Here is a 23,676-nt window from a genome sequence, read left to right as displayed (position 1 = left end):
GCAGCTCTTTAATCACTTTACGATTTTGTGATTGGTTTCTTTTCTTCAAATAGTGTATTTCTACAGCTGCTTAATGGAGTATGTTATTGATGTCTGCTTAATCTTTTGAGGAAGGAGGAATAATATTACTATTTCCCTTCAAGGCGTATGTAATGTAACTTCATTACTATCAGCTCAAACTGCTGTAAAAGAGATTTTGGGTGTGGACACTGTTGACAAATAATATCAGAAAGAGAATAAGGAAAAATCTTCCTTCCCCCAAAAATACTCACTATAAATGAAAATTTTACTATATGCCATTAAAATGTTTAAGTTTTAGTAAGACCTTAAACCCACAGCATTTTCTTGTCTTAGTTTTTCTTGATTAATTAATTCTTTCAACAAATATTTGTTGAGTGCCTACCAGGCCTTATTCTAGATGCTGGGAGTAGAATAGCAAATAAAACAGAGAAAGCTCTGTCTTTGTGAGATTGATATTCCAATGAATCCTGATGAACTAGTTTATATTTTTAAAAAATTTATTATATGAGTTAATTGAGCTTTATATAAAAAACTCAAATAGTTATATGTTACAGCCGTACTCGTAGAAGAACCAAAATAAATAATTTAGGATTAGATTCCTACAGGAGCGTTGTGCAAAGGGATGTGCTAAAACATCCTTCTTTTGGATTTGTACTGAGTAGTAGCAGGTACATATTGTGGTGAATAAAACTAACCCAGTTATGAAGAAAGTAACATGGAAAACAGAGAAACTGTCAGGATTGTTTTGAGAAGATATTGTGACTATATTTTCCCATACATGTATGAAAACATTCTAAAGAGCAGAAGAGAAAAGCATCCTTGCATTTCGTCTAAGTAAAAGGTTTTATTCAAAACAATATCTGAAAAAAATCTTGAGTTGGCCAATTTTGGAATTTTGAGGATGGGGTAAAATTTTAGGCAGAGCTGGCCCTAGTTATAAACTAGAAGAAGGTAGAGTTTGGGCATCCACCCGCCCCACCATCCGCCCCACAACTTCCCACCCCCGTCTCCTGTTTACCCCTTTCTCCATCTGACTTGTTATGTATGCTGTTACACTCCATGTGGGAGGAAAGTACTGGATGTCCATTCCAAAGACCTGGGCTTAAATTCCTACTCTGCTGTTTATCATCCATGTGAGCATGAGCACACTACATTGCTAAGCCTAGGTTTTCTCATCTACAAAATAAAGATAAGAATACCAATCTCAGAATGTAGTGGTGAAAATTAAACAGAATGTATGTGAAACAATTAAGAATTAGCATAATAGTTAATATTTCCTTAAGGAATGGAAATAAAACTCTTGAGAAACACAGAAACTCTATACTCTCTCTATACTAAAGACTGCTAAATGGCATGGCAAGTGGTGGAGTTTTAATTTTGGTCAGGCGTTTCTGCCAGACTGTGCCTTAAATTATATCACGTGTGAGGCTCCTCACTCTGCCTACAGAAAGCCAGATCAAGCCCAACTTCTTCTGATCCCCAGTTACTCACTCTTGCCAGGCTGGTCCCCGATGGAACTTTATAAGGGACATACTTCCTGTAGATATGACCAACTCTAGAACATGGAACATCAAACATTTCTCCTCCACACATCCAGACCTAAAGAGAAGAAATTTAAAAGTATAACAAAGAGAACAGTAAATTTCATACAAAAAAGGAATTATTAGCAAGATCCAAAAAAATCTTAAAATCTCTTTAAGACTCTAAATCAAGAATTTCTATTTATTATAAATGGCTAACCAAGAAGGAAAACCACATTTTTTAAACCTACATTCATAAAAGTATAGAACCAAAATACTAGTTCAGTAAAATCTAATTTTGCTATACAACATGTTGGTATGTTTTTTGTTCAGTAGAATTTTATCACAAATATTGTATTGAACTGGCATTTAATGCTTAGATATCTTATTTATAGAGATATTTGTTTTGACAATCTTGTTGTGAAATCATTTGAAGAAATAACATTGGAATTTAAATGTCAATTAAAAATTTTAAGACATAAAAAGTAGAATTTCTAAAACAAGCAAATGAATTAAGGAACACAGATATATCCATACTTTAAATTCCATCCAGATTCTGAAACTTTCAATAGAGCTCATCTTAAAAATCTTCGTTGCATTCTAATTTCTCCCTACCCCCTATCTTTTCTTAGGTACAGAAAATAATTGGTTAGTGATGTGGACACAGGAAATATTAAACTCAAGGTATGTGTTAAGATGCTGTACTTATATATAGTAGCAAAAAATTAATTGGTTATATTTTACATGACTACCCACTCAGAGAGACGCACTTAATTGTGGTTTTATATAACAAACTACTTACTATAAAAGGACTAATTATCAGAACATAAATCCAGTCTTCAGACATGCTAGATTTCTAGCTATTTTCTTTGCAAGAAAAAGTTTAAAAAGAATTATATACTATAATGGTTAGTTTTATGTGTCAACTTGGTTGCATCACAGTGCCCAGCTATTTGGTGAAACATTACTCTGGATGTTTCCATGAGGGTGTTTTTAGATGAGATTAACATTTAAATTGGTTGGGTTTGAGTAAAACAGATTACCTTCCATAATGTTGACGGACCTCATCCAATCAGTTGAAGGCTGTAATTGAAAAAAGACTGACCTCCCCCAAGCAAGAAGGAATTCTGCCAGCTGACTAACTTGGACTTGACTGCAACTCTTCCCTGGGTCTTCAGACTGCTGGCCTACTTTGCAGATTTTGGACTTACCAAGTCTCCTCAATCATGTAAGCCATTTTCTTAAAATAAGTCTCTCTTTCTTTATACATACATTTCCTGTTGGTTCTGTTTCACTGGAGAACCCTGACTAATACAGATACACAGCTGTTTTAAAGTGTAATGTTGAAATATTGAAAGAGAGAAAGAGGAAGCCCAAGGGGAAGCCAAGTCAATTATTAAAACAACACTCAGTTGCTCAAAATGAGTTCAGGACCTCTCATGGTATCAATTTAACTTGATGGGATATTTATTAATGTTTTAGATCAAGACATCCAGAAGTATGTCTGATGATGTAAAGCTGGGACGGGCAGTGAACATTCTAAACTACAGTACCAACATCTGGAAAGATCTTGAGAGGCTGGAGCTTTATAAGACTAAACATAAAAAGGGTAAATATAAAGACTTGTCCCATGATCTAAAAAAATCAACTCTTTAAGCAGGACGAAGTGGAAGAAAGACTGAGTAACTCAAAACATGTCACCAGCTTAATGTGGAGTGTTTAGGGAGTAACAGTCCTGATCTATCTGCCTGAAGTCTTCTGCTAATTTCTAGGCAAATGCTTTATATTCCCTTCTAAAGAGAATTACCAAAGTGGGAAAAGGATGCAAACTGTGTCTTAGGAGAAACAATTGAAAGATGTGTAGTCTTGATACGATAAAATTCAGAGAAACCTTTTTCGAGTATTTGCAGAATCTAACATTTGGAAGAGATGTTCTGTAGAACCTCAAGGAGCTAGAAAGGATTAATAGGACAGAGCTAAAAACAGACAGATTTCAACTCAGTGGAAGGAAATTTTTCTAATGGACAGAATGATTAACGACGAAATGGGCTTCCTGTGTTACTAGGTGTGTTGAAATCTGCAGTAGATCACACTTTGGAGACAAGCATATAACTTCAGATGGACAGTTGATCTAGATGATGTTTTAAGGTAATTCTAATAATGAGTTAGTATTTATGAATGCTTACTATGCCCTTTTTCATTTAATGCTCACAACTCAATGACAAATTTTACTATTTCTCCACTTATATAGGTGAGAAATGGCAGTCTAGAAAGGCTGAGTACTTGCCCAAAGCCACATAACTGGCCACCTCCAGAATGGAGATTTGAATCCTAGTAGTCTAACATCAGTGCTCATATGCTTAATCAGCATTCTATCTACAGAGTCAGCAAACTTTGTCTGTAAAGGGTGGGATAATAAATTCTTTAGGCTTTGCAGGTCATATGGTTGGTCTCTCTTGCAACTATGCAACTCTCTCAGGAAAAGGCAAGGCTGTATTTCAATAAAACTTTGTTAACAAAAACAAGCCTTGGGCCACAGTTTGCTAGTCCCTGTTCTATAAGGTATAAAATCCTTTCAAACATTGAAATACAGTGATTCTAAGATAATGTATGTGGGAGATTGTATTTTCCAAAATTGCATACCACAAATCTCTTATTGCACATGCTCCTCTACAATGTGATCTTGGTAGTCTCTCACTGAGATGTGGGTCTATGTCCCCTCTCCTTGAATTTGGGTGGGCTTGTGAATTCTTAGACCAGTAGAGTACAGCAGAAATGACTGAGGCAAGGTTATAAAAGGAACATAGCTTCTGCCTGTCCATTGAGGCTTTCATTTTTGCAATTTTGAGCTGCTGCGTAAGAAATCTGACTCCTTGAGGCTACCCCATTGTGAGAAAGTCCAGACCACATGAGAGGCCATGTGTAGGTGCTCGGATCAGTTGTTTTAATGAACAGCCAGCATCAATTACCAGATGTGTAAAAGAAGATTCCTCTAAATGATTCCAGCCTCTAGCTGTTGAATCACCCTCCGCTGAGACCCTACACAATATCATGAAGCAAAAAGAAGTTATCCCCTTTGTGTCTTTTCTGAATTTGACACCCATAGAATCCATGAGCTTAATAAAATGGTTGTTTTATGCCACTAAGTTTAGGGGTGTTCTGTTATGCAGCAATAGTAACTGGAAGTACATATTTCCAAATCCTTGATAAAGGTGAATTGCTAACACAGATAAACCAAAATTTATGGATCGCTCACAGATTTCATCTTATCCTATTGTGAGAGATATAGTGCTAGCACTCATCAATTTCCATGCTTACTTTTCTGGGGCACACTGCCAGGCTATAATGTCTAGCTTCTTTGTATGTAGATGGGGCCATATGGCTATTTCTTGCCAGTGGAATGTGAACAGAAGTGATGTGCATCATGTCTGAGCCCAAGTCATTAACAGTGGACTTTCTTTTCTATCTTCTACATGATTTCTCTTTTTCCTCAGAGTCTGACCAATTGCAGAAGATCCAGAGGAGGACTCTGAGACCGTACAAGATGGTGAAGTCACGACATAGAGGGGGCCTGTGTCTCTGAGAAACTTGGTAGAGCAGAGCACACTCCTCCTCTTTCAGTCGGGGCCAAATTGTGACAGGAGCAACAAAGAAACTTTGCTGATGTTGTTACCAAGATTTTGGGATTGTTACAGCAGTTGGTTCATTCTGATAACCTTTGTTTCTTCTGACATTTTAAATCAAATACACTGAATGTAATAATTTGTGATATTATTTCCTTTTATTCTTTGTGCATTTTAAAGAGATAAAATTTGAAAGTAATTAGACAACAGGTGAAGGTTTGGTCACGGGGAGAGTGGAGAATGTTAGGTCATCTTGTGTATAATCAAATGTCTGTGCTTGTTGGTCAAAGGTAGGCAAGTATCAAGGCAAAGAAGTCTCTTATCATCTGCAGCTGGGAGAGAGTGATTTGTTGGCACAGACATTTATTTTTCATGAAAAGGTGACCATATTGCTTTCATCAGTTGGTGAAGTAGCCAATCTCTTCTGCAGAGTTAAGGGATGGTGACAAATGAGGGCAAGATGCGGGGCCAAGGTCTGGTGCGACGCCTTACGTTCTCTGGGCTTATCTATTTTTTGGTTTATGTGGTCTTGTAGAATACTTAGAAAGTAGGCAGAAGGGGACTAAATACTTCCTGTGAGAGAGTTTGCCAGGATAAGAATCGCCACAGTAGAAAGTGAAATAAGTCATCATTGCCTTCCTTTCTAAGATATGGCAAAATAACCTAATAGACACACAGAAATGAAATTCTAACATTCTTTTCAGAGATCACTATAATACAGTTTTTAAAGATCTTTGTATCAGTTTTCTGTTGGTATGTAACAAATTACCACAAACTTACTGGCTTAGAACAACACGCATTTATGATCTCACAGTTCTGTGGGTCAGAAGTCCATGTGAGCTCAGCTGGGTTCTCTGCCTACAGTCTCCCAAGGCTGAAGTCTAGGTGGCCACTGGGCTGAGCTCTTATCTGGAGCCTCTGGGGAAGAATCTGCCTCTAGGCTCATTTAAATTGTTGGCAGAATTCAGTTCCTTGCAGTTGTAGGACTGGGACCCCCATTTTCTTGCTGATTGATGGCCAGAGACCGCTCCTAGAGGCCATTCTCAGTTCCTTGCCTGTGAACTCTCCTTTTTAGCAATGGTTAACCTCTGTCACATAGAATCCTTCTTATGCTTCAAATCTCTATGACTTCTTGTGCTACCAGCTGGAGAAAACTTGGTGCTTTTAAAAGGCTCATTTGATTAGGTTAGGCCCACCAGGTTTATCATCCTATCTTAAAGTGAACTGATTAGTGATCTTAATTACATTTGCCAAATCTCTTTTGCCCAGTAATATAACATAATCATGGGAGTAAGCCAAGGGAGAGGGTCCTCTTAGAATTCTGCCTGCTGCAATCTCCAATGAATCAAAATTCATGAATTCTATTGATAACCTACTTCTAATTCTTAACATTCTTCCCATCAGAAATTTTTCTTTAGAGCTAAGTCAAATTCAGGAAACTTCTGTCCAGATTTTGTTAATGCTAAATTCAGTGTTAAAAAAACTAAAGAATCCCAGAATTTATTTTTTTCTCCATATTGCCACTATAATTACTTAAAAACATAAATCTGAGTATATCATGCCTCCATTTAAAATCCTCAGTGATTTTCTATTCCTGTTAGGGTAAAGTTACATCTCCTCCATAAAGTTTCCAAAGCCTTGCATTATCTGGCCTTTGCTTGTGTCCCTCAATCACTGTCCCCTGTTCCTAACCACCACCCCAACACACTCTCTGGGCTATTTTTATTATTATTATTTTTAATCATTTTATTGAGGTCACATTGGTTTATAACATTGTGTAAATTTCATGTGTACATTATTATATTTCGGCTTCTGTATAGACTGCATTGTGTTCACCACCAAAAGTCTAGTTTCCATCCATCACCATACATATGTGTCCCTTTACCCCTTTTGCTCTTCCCCCATCCTTCCCCTCTGGACTATTTTTAATTCCTTGGAAAGCACCAAGTTTCCCTCCTCAGGGCTTGCTGCCATAAATTGTTCTCTCTAAAGGAAATTCTCCTCTCCCTCTTTCCTATCCTTTGCCTATTTCCTATTTATTTTCCAGATTTCAGCTTCACTATCACAACTGAGCCCCTAGATTTGGTTAGGCTCTTGCTTTATGCTCCATTCTGCCTCACGTACTTCTCCTTCACATAATTCATTAATTGAGTCAACAAATACGTAGCGAGCACTTACTATATGCCAGGAGTTGTTCCCCATGCTGGAGCTATAATCTGTGACCAATTCAAAGATCTGAACACACGGAGCTTTCTTTCAGTGGAGACAGTACTTAGGGTAACTGTCATTAAGTGATTTATTTGTGTTTGTGTAATGATTTGCTTAGTGTTTGTCTCCCCTTACTAGACTAAAAGTTCCACTATTATTTTATTTATTACTATATCTCCAGCCACTAGCAAAAGGCTTAGCACATAATAGATACTCAATAAATATTTGTTTAACAGTTGAGTATGATCACCTCTTGTTTCGATTATACTTATATTCCTAATTATGTAGGGACCCTAAGGCTTTTCCAATTCAGTGTTGTTTCTTACAACCTCAGGGCCAACTTGCTTTTCACCATAAGCACAGCGAAAGTCACTTGTCCCTAATCTTAGAGTTGTTTTGTTTCTGTACTGTGGATATCACCATGCACTTCTTTATTTTTTCCATCTTCCAGTAACAATACCTATTTCAGTAGAAGCATCCATCCTCACACACTAGAGAGATATGTTTAGATAACAGTGTGGGAACATGGTTCTTTAGGAAAGCACGGCTGTTGTGGCATTTATCAAACCTGATATTTGTTCTCAAAGATGTGGTTTATATTTTTAAAAGACATTTCCTGGCATTATGATGTGATGATATCCTAAAAAAAAAAAAAAAAAGAAATCTATGGCATTGTCATACTTAAGTATCTAATTCTTGGAGAAATGTTTTAGATTTACAAACAATGTGTCTTCTTTTGACATCATAAATATTTTAAAGCAATGTTATTTTACCTGTGAATGAGTACAGAGCATTTTTCTTCATAATGTAGTTCAAATTGACTGAATAATTGAATGCTTGTCTTATTTTTTTAATCACTTTTCAGTATCAGCCACAAACTGGAATTTAGACATAGAGAATGTTAAATTGAATGGAATCATACAATTATACCGGTCACACAGAATATAAAATTAGTTTCAGTGAGAAATTGATTGTCAGGAGGATAATAAGGAAACATTATTATCAGGTATTAAATGAAGCATAATATACTATATGGAAATGGTGAGTTAAATTCTCAAAAAGGAATTTATTAATGTATTCAGTTTCAAAACCTGCTATCTCTCTAATCTTATCTTTGACTCTTCTCCCCCTCCTTCCCTCTGGTCAAACTATTCTGACTTCTTTTCTGTTCCTCCAACATGCCAGATACCCTCCTAACTTAGGGTGTTTGTACTGGCTGTTCCCTCTGTCTGGAATTCTCTTCCAGAACTCCACATGGCTAACTCCCTCGGCTCTTTCAAGTCTTAGCTCTGAATCCTCTTGCCCCAGTCTCATCACCTTCCTCTGCCCCTGTTCTCATGGCATTTCCCACCTTCCAACTCAGTAGATACCTCACCTATTTATTATGCTTATTTTTTGTCAGCCCCAACAAAGACAAGGATCTTTGTGTCTTTTATTGAGTGATGTATCCTAAGCACCTACGACAATGCCTGACACATAGTTGATGCTCCGTAGTTTCTTGAATGAGTGAAAGAATTATTGGCGTATTGATATAAAGCAAGGTTAATTCCAGACAATTGACTTATTTAATGATAACCCACCATTTAGCTGCCATTAAAAATAAAAGCTGTGATCTTTAGTACACTCAAATACGAATTTTGAGGTAACAAAGTATCTTGAGCTTATTTTCATTCAAAACTGGTTTATGACAAAATAAAGAAATGGCTGATGTTAAAGATATAGCACATTATATATAAATGAGTAATTAAGTTTCTGGGACTGGAAAATAACTTTCTAATTGTATGATATGACTTGAAAAGCTCCTTAAGACTACATAAGCAATCACTTTACCATCTATCTAGAAATTAAAATATTAGTTGTTGACCTAAAAACCTATGGTTTGTAGATATTGAAAAGGGCCATGTCTGTCATTAAACTGCTTTTCCGGGCTAGATGTAATAAAAACTGCACCTTTGGGAAGGGATGTTACACTCCCACACGCTGTTGCTGTGCTTTATTCTTAGAATGCTGAGTTTTGAGGTTATTCTTTGAGATCAAGAGACAAAAAGAACAGCTTATTTTGACCTTTCCTGACTCCTCTTTTCTGCTTGTTGATCGGAATATAATAAAAGCAGAAACTGGCAACTGTATCTACAATCTTTAATGAGGATATGGTGATTTCTAGTCTCAGGGGAAAAGCTCTTGTTTCTTGAGCCATCTGCTTAGGATTTTTCAAAGTAAGAAATGCTGTTATGTCAGTATAAAAGAAGATCTAGCCCAAACTATCTTGCATTTAATGAGCTTCAAGGGGTCTGGGTGGGGCTAGCAGGGCTTCAGAAGGTACACTGTTCAGAAGATCACTACTTTTAAGATGTGGTGTTCATATTTGCAGTAATACCAAATGGTCTTAAAAACAATGATGGGGGTGGGGACTGGAAGAGAAAAACAGATATATCACTTATTGGTTTATTTGAAACATTAATTCTTGGGGAGGAAAGAATGGATTTGAATATCTTAAGAGTGTTTCTTTGGTAAAATATTATGGTTAAGGACATAATCCCTCATTTTCCTTAACTCATTCTACAGCTTAGAAGGTACAGTAGTGGCAAAGTGTTTGCTTTTTACCATTATTTCCATATCTCTCCAGATTTTGTCTATTGCTTAAATTTTCTGGATTCACCATCTGCTAAAAATAAATAAAAGTTCTTTAAAAACTTCTTAAAATTGGCTTTCTGTAGTGGAACAACAACTTCCTTCTTTTAGGGAAATATCCAAATATGTGCTTCTCCTTTGCCCCTGAGTTGGGCTGTCAGTCACACTACCTTCCTAAAGGCGGGGCCAGGAACCTGACTCAGGTCAGGCTAATTGAAATCCTTCCTTGAGGTTTCATCAAATTGGAATTACCTCTCTGGTTGTGAAGCAGAAAACGAAAGCCTGAGAGCCTTCCAGGGCCATGCCTGAGAGGTGGAAGGAGAGTCTGTTGGAGAGAATGAAGCTGATACAGAGAGAGGTAGAGGGCACATATTCAGAGAACAAGTCATAGCAGCATCTGAGACTCTGTTTCCAGGCATCTCAGAGGCTCACTTATTTCCTTGACTTTTTCAGTTTGTTTCCATGAGCGTCCTGTCCAATTTCCCCTTTCCTCTAAGTTAGACTGAATTGGGTTTCTGTCTTCTAGTAAGCCAAAGAATCCACATAAAAAAAAACTCCGTTTTTGAACAATGATGGTTTGAGTGTCTAGGAATGCCAAAGGTACACTTTGAAACAAGCACATCAGTCAAAAGCTCCTCAGATGAACACCATTACAACAAAAACTTTGGAGAAGCAAAAGTTTTCCTAAGCTTCAGTTGATATGCAATTAATTTCCTTTAGCAACAAAAATGTCATCAAAATAAAAAATGTGAGCCCTCTCAAAGGTTCGTAATGGTATTTGCATGCTATTTTTTATCTTGAGGAAAAGTTGATATACTTTTGTAATATGGAGCAGTGGAAAGAACACTTTGGATTAGGGTTTGAATTGGGCAGGTTACTACCCTTTTCTGAGTCGTCTTTTCATTTTCTGTAAAGTTGGGGTAATGTGTCTACTTCATAAGGCGATTGTAAGGACTCAGTTAAGAAGCACACATAGCACCCTTATGTAGCACACAATAGGTGCTCAGGAATGGTGGTCATGTGACATAGTCTATCTAGTGGACAAACTTTATTCTTCTGGTATGTTGGGGGCTACACGGGGGTGGTAGTGTAGTTGGTTGTGTATTGTGTGGTTGTGTATCCGCATGTTGACCTGCATGAGAGGAGTCAGGGCATATGGCAACATGCTAATCTGTGAATGTGTGTATGTGTGGGGGTGGGGATTGTATTATCAACTGTCACTCTCACAGTTTGGAGAGAAGGAGGGAGCTGTGGGGTGAACTTGGAGCTGTGGGGTGAACTTATATTGGCCTCGTGTGTTTTAGGTTGCTGACCTTGACGTAAAGTGTAGAAATCAAATTCTTATACCTCTAGAGTTGATGTGTGTATATACTCCCAGGCTGTCTATAGTATTGTCATTAGGATTTGGGTGAAGGGCTTGAGAATTATATGGGGAGGTTTTTTGTCACTTTCTATACAAATATCTCTTGAGCTGGGGGTGCAAACTGACTTGCTTTATGTAGATTTACACACCAGAAGCATTAGAGTGATTGGATTGTATTTCAGTTTTCTTGTTAGGGAAAAACAGCAACCAGAACAATAGAAACATTAAAAAAAAAATCTCAATATTAGAAAAAGACTTCAATAGGAAGTTAAATTGACCTTAACACAGGTACTGAATGCTGTGTAAATTGTTATATCTTGCTCACTTTACAACTATCTATAAAAGCTAAAATAAAATTAAATAGAGAATTAGGAAAACGCCATCAGACATAAAGGAACTAATAACTGGGAGGCATTCAGACTTGCCGCTAGGCTTGTGTCTAATGGACATAAAATTTAGCTTGAAAATGCTCTGTTACACCTGAGGTAACTTTTGTTGGGTAATTGAAATGAATCTCAGACTGGCTTGTGAGACATTCAGCAGCTGTTTCTGTTTATCTTTGAGTTTCTGAATGAGTTTAGAGTCATTTTAATATTTTCTTTGAAAGATCAATTCTGGGCATGTTGAATTAAAATGGTTATTTTGATGTCACCTGGGCTAAATATTATAGGGAAAAGAAACCCATAGGAACAACTCCAGATATTTTCTTGTGTATCTGAAGTATATCGTGTGCCATAAAAAGGCTTCTGTCACGTTTTAGATACAAAATGCAATGCCACTTTGAGGTACTTGGCAGGCTCAGAAGTAAAGAGAGGTCTCTAATACAGCTGTTTCATAAAAGCAATGAGAAGGTAGATAAAATATTTTAGAAACATCCTCGGCATAAAAAGGATTTCTAATGAGTACATTTTATAAGACTAAATTTATTTCTAACAAAACCATTTGTACAAAGCATCATCATGATAGTTTTTATAGAGATGGCTTAAGGGAAAAAGAGCACACCTCTAAAATGAGATTGAGTTGTATCCTTCTAGGGAGGCAAATAAACTATTTTAGGAGTATAAATTAAACACCTTAGGAGGTTTTTGTATTTTTAGACAACTGGGGAGAAAATGGAAAATGCTTATTAATTAGAACTAGGTTCTTTGTCAGAGTATCAGAGGCTTGTCTTGGGAACCAAGAGTATGGAAGTTAGCAATTGTGGGGGCTGGGGAACAGAGAGACTGACTTGGGGTCAGGGGCCAGGGAACAACTCCTTTTCTTTGGTTTGCTGGTATGTCATTATTTTGTAGTTTCTCCTACAAATCTGTGCGTCAAATAACACATGGAACATTTGCTGCAAACAGTGCTGTGCTGATGGCTGGATGAGAGTCATTCAGGAGTGGAGGAGTAAGGGGGTGAGGGAACTGAGCCACTCCAGACCCAGGGAAAGGAGGCCAGGAATGAGAACCCCATTGAACCAATTGCCGATTCTCTTTGCTCAATGGTTTTGTAGTGAGAAGTCCTTGCTTTAGCTTAGAAGTTTTGGCCTGATCTGTACCTGGGATTTGTTTCTAAAATTTGTATTTCAACAATCTTGAGATCCATGTAAATATATATTAACATATCATTGAGGGGCTGGCCTGTGGCATAGCGGTTAAGTTCACGCGTTCCGCTGCTGCCTGGGGTTCGCCAGTTCAGATCCTGGGCATGGACCTACTCACTGCTCATCAAGCCATGCTGAGGCGGTGTCCCACGTAGCAGAGCTACAACTCTACAATTATAATACACAACTATGTACTGAGGCTTTGGGGAGAAAAAAGAAAAAGAGGAAGATTGGCCACAGATGTTAGCCATCTAACAAAAAAAAAAAGTATCATTGCAGATTCAGATGTATTTTAAAAGTCTTTTCTGACCACCCAATCTAAACACTCTTGATTAAGAGGATAGTGAAATCAGGGGCCTATACAGGCCAAAAGAGACCATATATGCATCTCCAGTCAGGTATCAGGGTTTTTTTTGTTTTGTTTTTTTTTTTGAGGAAGAACAGCCCTGAGCTAACATCTTATACCAATCCTCCTCTTTTTGCTGAGGAAGATTGGCCCTGGGCTAACATCTGTGCCCATCTTCCTCTACTTTATATGGGACGTCGCCACAGCATGGCTTGACAAGCGGTGTGTCGGTGTGCACCCGGGATCCGAACCTGCAAACCCAGGGCTGCCGAATTGGAGCGCTTGCACTTAACCACTGTGCCACAGGGCCGGCCCCAGGTATCAGGTTTAATATGGCAGAAATAGGGGGCCAGGAAACAGTGCAGACCATTCCTCTGTCTTCCATCTTGGTGTATAGATACAAATATTTTAAAAATATTATGCCAGTCAAATATAACCATCTCTATTCTGGGGCTCCTGCTTTATAACTTATTGGCTGGTCTATTTCTTTTTAGCACTTACCAAAGTCAGAAATTATCTTGTTTATTTATTTCACTTATTTATGTATAATCTGTTTCTCCTGACACTAAATTCCATGAGATAGAGAACTTGTCATTCCTGTTGACTCTCATATTCTCATAGTAGGCTCTTAATAAATATTTCCTGGATGCATGAATACATCTGTGAATATTGTCTGCATATTAAACTATATATTGTAATTTTATTCTATAAGTACTTACATAAATACTATATTACATATATTATATATATAAATTATTAAATATAAATAACAAAATTTATCTTCCCTCTGTATTTATTTTTTGCACATATGTTCTGTATCTTCCGTTTTCTTACTTAACAATAGGTTTGGATATTATGCCATAGTAGTAAAAATAAAACTGGTGCATTCTTTTTAAAGGCCATACTGTAGTACACAGTATAGGTAAATAATAATTAATTTAATCAGTCCCCTAGAATGGATATTTAAGTTTTTTCATTTTTCATCAATAAAAAGAATATTGAGATAAATATCCTTGTATATGTCTCATTTCACACATGTGTGAGTTTCTCTGTGGGTTATGTGAATAGAAATGAGATAATTGAGCCAACATACATACACAGTTTAAATTTTGAAGAATATTTTCTAATTGTTCCCCATAGAGGTTACACAACTTTTCACTACTTTAATTGACATGTTTGAGAGTGTCTGTTTCTCTAAACCCTTGTCAACACGTTGTGTGATCAAAGTTCTTGATTGTTGCCAATCTAATAGGTGAAAAATATACCATTAGAGTTTTAATTTGTATTTTTCTTATAACTCAGGATGAGTAACTTTTCATATTTGAGTCATTTTTATATCCTTTTCTGTGAACTGTCTGTTCCAATATTTTGCCTATTTTTTTAAAACTATTTATCTCATTGATTTGTAGGAGGTCTTTTTGTATTAACGGTATTATTTGCAAATAATTTTTCCAAGATTGCCATTTGACTTTTGTCTGTTTTTTCCATGTAGAATTTTTGTGTTGATGAATTAATCTTTTCTTTCATTGTTTCTAGTTTTTCTTTAAGTCACACTTAGGGGGCTTTCACCATTCTAGTTCATCCATGACTTTTGCATTTCTTGTATATTTTCATTTTTAATGCTTAAGATGGTTTATCTTCTTGGGATCTATTTTTGTATAAGTGTGATATTGAGATCCAACTTTTTTTTTTCTCCAGATAAGTAGTTGTCTCATACTATTTGCTGAGGAATCTGCTATCTTCCTCTTGATTTGAAATGTTGACTTATCTTATACTAAATTCTCTTATTTATCTGGGTCTATTTAGATTCTGTGCCATAGGTATCTCTGTCTATTCATGCACATTTTATTATGTATTTTATTATCTGCTATGGTTAGCCCCCTATCATTTTTTTCCCAGAAATTATCTTGTTATTCTATCTGTTTTCCCTTTGTCTAGCTGCTCCCCCCCAAAAAAATTCATGTTATTATTTTTACTGGGATTGCATTAAATTTGTGAGTATGCTTAGGGAGAATTATCTTCATTATGAATTTTCATTTATTCAAGACTTTTTGTGTGTCCCTCGGTAGTATCAGAACATTTCTTTATAGAGGTCTAGGACGTTTAAATTTAGTCCTAACTGGGTTTTTCCCTACTATTGTAGTGTCTTCCTTTGAGTAGTGGTTGTTTGTATATATAAAGGCTATTGTTTTCTGTATATTTACACACACACATTTTACCCAGGCAACTTACTGAATTTCCTTCCCTCCTCTTTGCCAATTTTTAATATCCCTTCTATTATCTCTTGTCTAACTGAATTGCTTACTATCTCCTGAATAATTTTAAGTAACATTTGATAATAATTTAACAAGAAAATTCCTACAGCTGCAATTATTTTGGTGTATTAGTGTTTGAATAGTTATTCTATTACGTAATCTTTTATTATTACTTTTTAATGCTAGTATTTACAAATAAAATATGTCTGTGGTTTTCTATTTTTTGCACTATCTTGGTCAGATTTTGTTATCAAATATTATGCTAGTTGTATAATCAATTTGAAAAATTTCTTTCTTTTCTGATATTAGAGAAGAAATTTTGAAAAATATTGCAGTACATGTTCCTTCAAGGTTTAGAAGAAACTAATCAGGTTTGGTGCTTTATTTTTTGGAGCAGATAGCTTTTTGACAATCTTCTCTCTTTCTGTTATGGTTGTTGGTCAGCACGGTAGGCAGAATTCTGAGATGGCCCCCAAATTCCTACTCCCTGGTGTACATGTCCTTGTATAATCTCCTCCCTTCGAGTGCCAGAGGGTATGGTTATGATGGATTTCATACCCATCATTAGGTGACATTATGTAACAAAGGTAAAAGGATTTTGTTGATATAATTATGGTGCCAATTTAGTTGGCTTTCAGTTAATCAAAAGAGGGATTATCCTGGGAGGGTCTAACCTAATATGTGAGTCCTAAAAATGGACTCTGATCTTCCTGAGGAAGAGTTATAAAGATGTGAAGTGTGAGAGAAATTCTGGCCTTGCAGAAGTAAGCCGCCATGTTGTGAGAGGTCCACGGAGGGGGCCACGTGGCAAGGACCGGAGAGTGGCTTCTGTGGTTGAAACTGGTATCCAGATGACAGCCAGCAAGACAACGAGGAGCTCGGTCGCAAAACCACACAAAAAAGGGTTCTGCCAACAACCTGAGGGAACTTGGAAGCAGATCTTTCCCAGGCTGAGCGCCTAGCTAAGGACAAAGCTGGCTGAAAATTTGATTTCAGCCTTGTGAGATCCTTAGTAGAGGCCTCGCTGAAAGATGCTGGACTTCTGATCCAGAGGCTGTGAGGAAATTTTGTGTTGTTTTAAGCTCCTAAGTTTGTGGTAATTAGTTATGTAGCAATAGAAAATGAATATAGTTAGTTTAGAAGTTTTCTTTTTGGAGGTCAGTTTTGTCGTTTATATTTTGTTAAAAATCATCCATTTCTCCCATAATCTTAGCTTTATTTGCATAGAATTGAGAGAGTAATCTCTTATGATGGCTCAGATTTTCTCTAAAATTCCCAATTTTTCCCCCATTATTGTTTTTGAGTTGCGTAGTTTTGTGTTTTCTTTTTTTATAAATGGTCAGTTAACCATTTTCTAATTAATTTATCTGTCTCTATACCTATCTATATTTCTTATTAATTATTTATGTTTAGCTGTAAAGAACCAGCTCATGCACTAATAGTTTTAGGTTTTCTAAATCATCAATTTCTTTTTTATGTTTATTAGTCTTTTATCCTTATTTCCTTAGGTTTATTTTATTTTTCATTCGCAAACTGGATCTGGATGTTTAATTTGCTTGTTTTTATTCTTTCTATGTTGATGTAAGAATTTAAGAATCTACATTTTCTTCTAAACACTGCTTTAGCTGTATCTCCTAGGTTTTGCTATATGGTGTTTTAATTTTAACTTTTTTCCTTGGGAACACTAATGTGAGCTCCTGTATCTTCCATATCATTCCACTCTATTACTTTTAACTTTGTTCATTTTGTTCCTTTTACTCAATCCTATCCTTTATGTCCCTATGTATTTTCAGAATATCCCTTCTCCTTTGTGTTGCCTTCAGTATGACCTTCATTTTGTTTTTCTTTTTCTTTTTCATTATATCCTAACTGTTCCCATTTCTTTTTCGTCTCTTTCTCTTGTCTTTTGATATTTTTGCCTAATCTCACAAAGTTCAGCGTTTATTATTGTTTTATAGAGTCAGTGACTTCATTAACCTTTTCAAAAAATTTATAACAATGTAGAGCAACATTATTTTGGTGATCTTTCCTGGTCCCTTTCTTCCTTTTTTCTTGTAATATTTTTATATGCTATTACCTTTAAAAAGTTATTATTATTTATCTTTGAGTAGGGTGAATTCTTCTTACTGATTACAGTAGGTATTCGCTTTATGACACAAAATTCTGTATGTGAGTGAATTATTTTAGCCTTTGTCTACCTCCAAAAGGAATTGGCTGCTGCAGGGCTGCTCATAATATCAAGTATCTTTCCTCCTAATAGTGTGCTTCCTGCAAATATGGCTGCCTCACTAACAGCCTGCTTCCTGCAAATATGGCTGTTCTGTATAACACCTCTTTCACCACTGTCCCCAACTTCCCCTTTGCTGCTTCTCTTTTGTGCCAAACTCAATCGATGGAAGCTCTGGCCACCAGCAATCACACTTGTTGCTATTGTTTCAAACAAGTGATTGTTGGTTTTTCCGCTTAGGACATGCCAATTACTTTGGAGGATTGAGATCTGCTGACTTCAAATGAGATTTGTAGCTTGGTCATTCCACCTTCCCATGCCCCTGTTTTACCATCATTGGATTTACCTTACTGCATATGATAATCTTCCTTATACATTGTGTTTGGGTGTAAGAGATCTGATAATTTTGTCAAGGATAAAGATAGGTTTTTTTGTTCCTGTTTCATGTTCTCTTTTTTTGTTTTGAGTGGTCTCTAAGAGAAAACCTTTCTTTTCCATTTTAAAACTGCAAATCTATTGTAATTGTATAACATTCAATTGTTGAACTATAAGTATACTTAAATTTTTTTTGATGGCTATGTACCATGTAGGGAAACTTTAAATTTAGCTAATTTTGTGGGGTTATTAATTTTGATTTTCTAAGTACGAAGAAGTAAAATCCATGTTTGTTCTTGAGAAGCTCTGTAATGAGGTTAAGTTCTAGAATATATGGTTCACTGAGCTATAAAAATTCCAAATTGATGGCTATTATCTTGTTTGATTGAATAAAGAATTGAATGTTCTAACTCAATGATTAGTCCCTATTGTGTATATTCAATCCTTATTAAATAACCATTGCATTTTGAAGATAGTAAAAAATTAAATTTTACATTAAATCATCACAAGACTTGTCAGCCCTCATATTTAATAAAAATCAGATGGGAAGAATCTGCATTTCTTTTTTAAAGTGGTTTCAGAGAGTGACAGTAGCTACTTTTTCACCAAGGGCATAAAGGCTCCTGTTTTTCCAGCTAAGACAAATTAGGCTAATGGTTTTGAGAGCAAACCCAAATTCTAATCTTTGCTTTGATATTAACTAGGTAATGGCCTGTCTTTGCAATTATGAAATAGAAATTATATTTTTACCTTGCATTAGTGTTGAATGGGATAAGAAATTAAATTCAGTGACCTTTAAATGCTAACTTGTTACTTTTTCTTGTTAAGGGACCAAATAATTGTTATTACCACCATAGGAAGAGGAAAGTGGCCAGAACTTTGGGACACAGGTAGCTCCATGTAAAGATTTTATAAGTCACAAAAAGGGACACAATAAACAGGATACTTTCTATTAAAGTCTCAGACATATTTAAGTCCCTTTAAGCTGTATATGCTTATTTGTGTGTGGCAGGACTATAACTTGCCATATTTATCTTGTAATACTCAATGTGTTTGCCAACTTCTATTTTGACTCCAGGAGCATTATTTTCCTCAGCCACACCAAAGTAGAAGCAAAGATTCAAAGAAACCCCAGAGGCTTATTTTAGGACTGATTTTTTCTTTTCATTTTAGGGAGACTACACAAAAGTGGGCCTGGGGGAAGGGAAAAGAAGTGACAACTGAAAAACAAAAGAGGGAAAAGTTCTGTAGGACCAAGGTGCAGAGGGGAAGAGACGAAGGAGAAGGGCAGCAAGGCTGACTCTCCCAGACTCATCACCCTAAGACACTGGCCATTCAACAACCCTGTAACCTGTACGTCCCCTGCACAGAGGTCAGGGGACTGGGGCACTGGGTGGGCTGAGGACCCGAAGGGAGAGCCTCACCCCAGACCTGAACTGGACAAGTGGGAAATTTGCCTCGGCTAAGGCAGTGGTGACCCGCCTCTGCTGCATGAGCTTTCCCTGATTCTCATTAGACTGAAAGATTTGACAGAATGGACTGAATCTCTCTTCAATCAATTTAACGTATTAACCACTCTCTATTCATTCTGTAAATGTACTGAATGGCATTCATATTATGGTGAACCCACGTTGAATACTGGCTACAGCGAATATGCCTGCAATCTTTTGCTCCCAATAGTTAAGTTACATGCTTACCTCAAAGGCAGTGCATTTCTTCCCAAATGTGATTATGCTGGTTTTAAAAATTACAATTATGTAATTTAATTAAATACCACTTAAACTGATGAAATGTAGTTATAAAAGGAGAGAGAATTGTCGTTCATGTCAAAACTAATTTGAGGAGTTTGGAAGGATTGAGTTGTTGTTTAAAAAATTGCTGTCAAATTAGATGTGGGTGAAGTAACAATAAAAGATTGGGTAAAATGATAAAAAAATGAGAAGGATTCTATTACTGCGTTAAGATAGCTTCAAAGTGTCTTTGGGTTCTCATTGCAATTTAAAGAAACCCAAGCCGGAGCTCCTAGAGAATGCAATACGGGTGTGATTCATGCACCTTTAGTTTTACTCCCATCGGTGGACCCGAATGAAGAAGGAACAGTTTTGGCCTCTCTTGCATTGGAAGACTGGCGAATAAATATACATTTATATGTTTTGCTTTAGAGGCAATTCTTAATGTACTCTTTTGTGCTTTCCTGCTTTAATTGATGTTTATGTTTAATGGGTGAAATACTCATCTCGATTGTACTTGATTCAAGGACTTCACTGTTTGTTCTCTCTTTCTTTATAGAGAGAATAAACAAATTTCTCAGGAAGAGAAAAATATAGGACTGGTTGGTTAAAATCTCTGCAATAAATAGGGGGAGAAATGGCGGTATGAGTTTCCATCTTTTCTGGGAAGGAAAGGAAAACACTAGTTGAGTTGGTTTGCAGTGTGGATTGAGACAGGTGAGGCAGATAATTGATGGAAAGTTTCCTGGCTTATGATTTGGTATGTTCATTTGATTTGTGTGGTAATTAGGAGCAACTGTGAACTTTTAGGAGGGAAAAATAAAGCAACTCAGGGCATAAATGAAAGAAACGTGGAGATCGGTTGAAACAGGAGACAGAATAGAGGCAGGGAGGCTAACAAAGACGCTATTGTATATGTGCCAAATTATTACTGTGATATGGAAATAAAATATATTCCAAACAATACTGGTGATGAGTAATTGTGGTGAATTAATTCTCCTGGCTGCTACTTGAGAGTGAGCTCCACCAAAGAGAGAATCTCCTTGCATTTATCTTTGAATCCCAAGAGATTAGCCCAGGGTTGGCACGTTGTAATCAATCAATAAGTATCTGTTGAATGAATAATGACTGATAAGGGCTGAAAGATTGTGAGATGTAAGCTAAAATTTCCTTAAATGCCTGAATCTTAAACTCAGCACACGGGAAGGACGACATAACAAAGGTGATTGCATAGTGTGTTATGGTCCATTAAGGGGTTTTGAAACAGGCTGCAGGGCTCCCAGGTTTGTTAGATTCACTCTCGGACATATGGTGCCCATACTTATTTCGCCTGGAGTCTTGCACGTTTCTGCATAGCTGAGGCTAGTGATCAAGAGCTCTTCCCTGACTAAAGACAGCCTGAGAAATATTGGATCAATGTGGGACCATGTTGATAAGCCGCTAGAGGTAGAAAAGGGCAGCCCAAACCGAATTTAATGCTCTTCTACCCGGATCTAAGCTTTATGTCTTACGCCAGAGAATTTTGTGGAAGAGAGTCTCTAGGCTTCATTCTAAATCTTGTAGGTGCCTAATTAATGTTTATTGCTCACTTTTATTTTCTGAGAAGAGTTTTCTGCAATCAAAGGGCAGATCTTTTGAAAATGCTAACGTTTAGACTTTTATCTTTGGGGAATGGATGTAAAAATGCACTCTGGAAAATCAAAGATTCATATGGTTTTAATATTATTTCAGTAACTTAAATGGTAGACAACGTTTAAAGGTGTGGGTTATCTCTTTTATGCCATACTGTGCAGTCTGTCTTGCTTTTCTCTTTGTTTCCAGGCGCAACTACAAATTGAGTACCTGGAACAATGCCTGGCATAAATTAGATGCTCAATAAGAGCATGTTGAATGACTGACTAAATGCTACTTTCTCCTCCCTAGCAGCTGGCCAACCCAGTAACATTTGAAAGACAGCTGGATAATTCTGGGCCAAGTAGGAGTTTAGATTCATATTAAAAGAGATTGAGGAGTGGGCAGAGTGCAGACAGATCATTTCTCTAGAGAGCTCTTTTCTTCACCTGATTCCTGAAAGTTACACTGTGTTGGCTTTTATGTTATGGCATGAAATCTACTTATCTAATCAGATGTTAGAAAAAGGTAGGAAAGATATTTACATAGAGAGAATTGAGGAGCGCTCCTAACCAAATACTTTTTGACCAAAAACTAAGCATTTAATATAACAAATTATATATAATACAAAAAATATAAAATTAATCCCTTAATTTCTGCAATTATGCAGAAATGGAGCATTTTAATCCCTAAGTGACACTGGGTAGTTTATTTAATCTGTAAAATTGAAAAGTAATTTAATCTAAAATTTTTAAACTTTGTCTCAGTTTCTTCATCTGAGTTTTCTTTATTTCCAGAAAACTCAAAGTCTGGAAATAATTTATTCAGCGATGGAATCTTGTCATAATGTTTGGTGAAATGATTTTTTGCTTGAAGAGTAAACAGCAAGCAAAGATGCCTGATAATGACCAGAGATAGAAATCTTTTGAATTGGAGCTTTTAAGTTCTTGACTTAAAACAATTTCTGTGTTATGGTGTGAAATAGACTAGGGGAACTCTCAGTAATCCATACGTATTTCTCAAGCCTTAAGTGCTGACCAGTGGATATCTTACAGTGCTTTACATTGTAAAATTAATCACAATTTATGGAATATGTCCCAAAATGCAGACGTTTGTTTTTTCTCTTTTATTTTTAATATCATTTAACAAAGATGTTTGTGTCCAATTCTTTTGATTCCTTTTACACAGAATTCTTCTTGCTTCAATGCAAATTCTACCAAAGCCTGTTTAAGTTCGTCCCTCTCATGTTACAAATACTAATAGAGACGGACAGTAACCCCAAGTCAGCACACAATAGCCCAAAGAATGAAGGGAAAGGTCTGAAATGAGACCCTGTAAGACACAGCTGTTGCCAAAGAATCTGTCATTCCAGCCAAACAACCTGGAGCAATTTAGTCCTGAACTTCCAGTGCTGTTGCCATGGTTTCTAGACAAAGATGACAGGGCTGCATTCCAATTATATCCTTCAGAGTGACAGATAACTAGGAAATGGGTTAATAAAGTCTCAGGTCACCCAGAAGAGATATGGTAGATACAAGTGACAGATAAGTGAGAGATTCGAGTTTATGTTTGTCTCAAAAATACCTCTGTGATTTAGAATGCAAATATATATTTTGCCAACTCTCTAGACTTGAATAGCAATTTTATCCATCATCCAGTTCATTATTCAAAGCCAGCTATCTCCTGCTTAATAGAAATTTTTTTAATAACATTTTAAACTGGAAGAATTCATGAATTAAGAGAAATTAAGAGGGTCCGGCCCCATGGCTTAGTGGTTGAGTGTGCTTGCTCTGCTACTGGAGGCCTGGGTTCGGATCCTGGTGCGCACCAATGCACCACTTGTCCAGCCATGCTGAGGTGGCATCCCCTATAGAGCAACTAGAAGGATGTGCAACTATGACATACAACTATCTACTGGGGCTTTGGAGAGAAAAAGGGAAAAAAGGAGGAGGATTGGCAATAGATGTTAGCTCAGGGCTGGTCTTCCTCAGCAAAAAGAAGAGGATTGGCATGGATGTTAGCTCAGGGCTGATCTTCCTCACAAAAAAAAAAGAGAGAAATTAAGGAAAAAATCTCTTAAACTGTGTAAAGTAAAAAGAATCCCTTGAATTCTGATGATATTGCAAATATAGCAATCCCATTTTATTCTTTAATGCTGGGGTCAAATGTAATATTCTCTTT

General features: G+C 36.6%; 1 protein-coding gene across 1 annotated transcript in view; it reads right to left on the bottom strand.

Annotated features, from left to right (window-relative positions):
- The window catches only part of LOC131411475 (polypeptide N-acetylgalactosaminyltransferase-like 6), a 480,632-nt gene that overhangs the window by 92,759 nt on the left and 364,197 nt on the right, over positions 1-23,676 (bottom strand). The window contains exon 5 of the mRNA XM_058550354.1: positions 1,513-1,620. Coding sequence (XP_058406337.1) covers positions 1,513-1,620 — 108 coding nt within the window. The remainder of the gene's footprint in view (positions 1-1,512; positions 1,621-23,676) is intronic.

The sequence above is a fragment of the Diceros bicornis genome, chromosome 11 (assembly GCF_020826845.1).
Source record: "Diceros bicornis minor isolate mBicDic1 chromosome 11, mDicBic1.mat.cur, whole genome shotgun sequence".
NCBI lineage: Eukaryota > Metazoa > Chordata > Mammalia > Perissodactyla > Rhinocerotidae > Diceros > Diceros bicornis.
The sequence above is the reverse complement of the archived record's forward strand: the minus strand, read 5'-3'. Positions and strand labels throughout refer to the sequence as shown.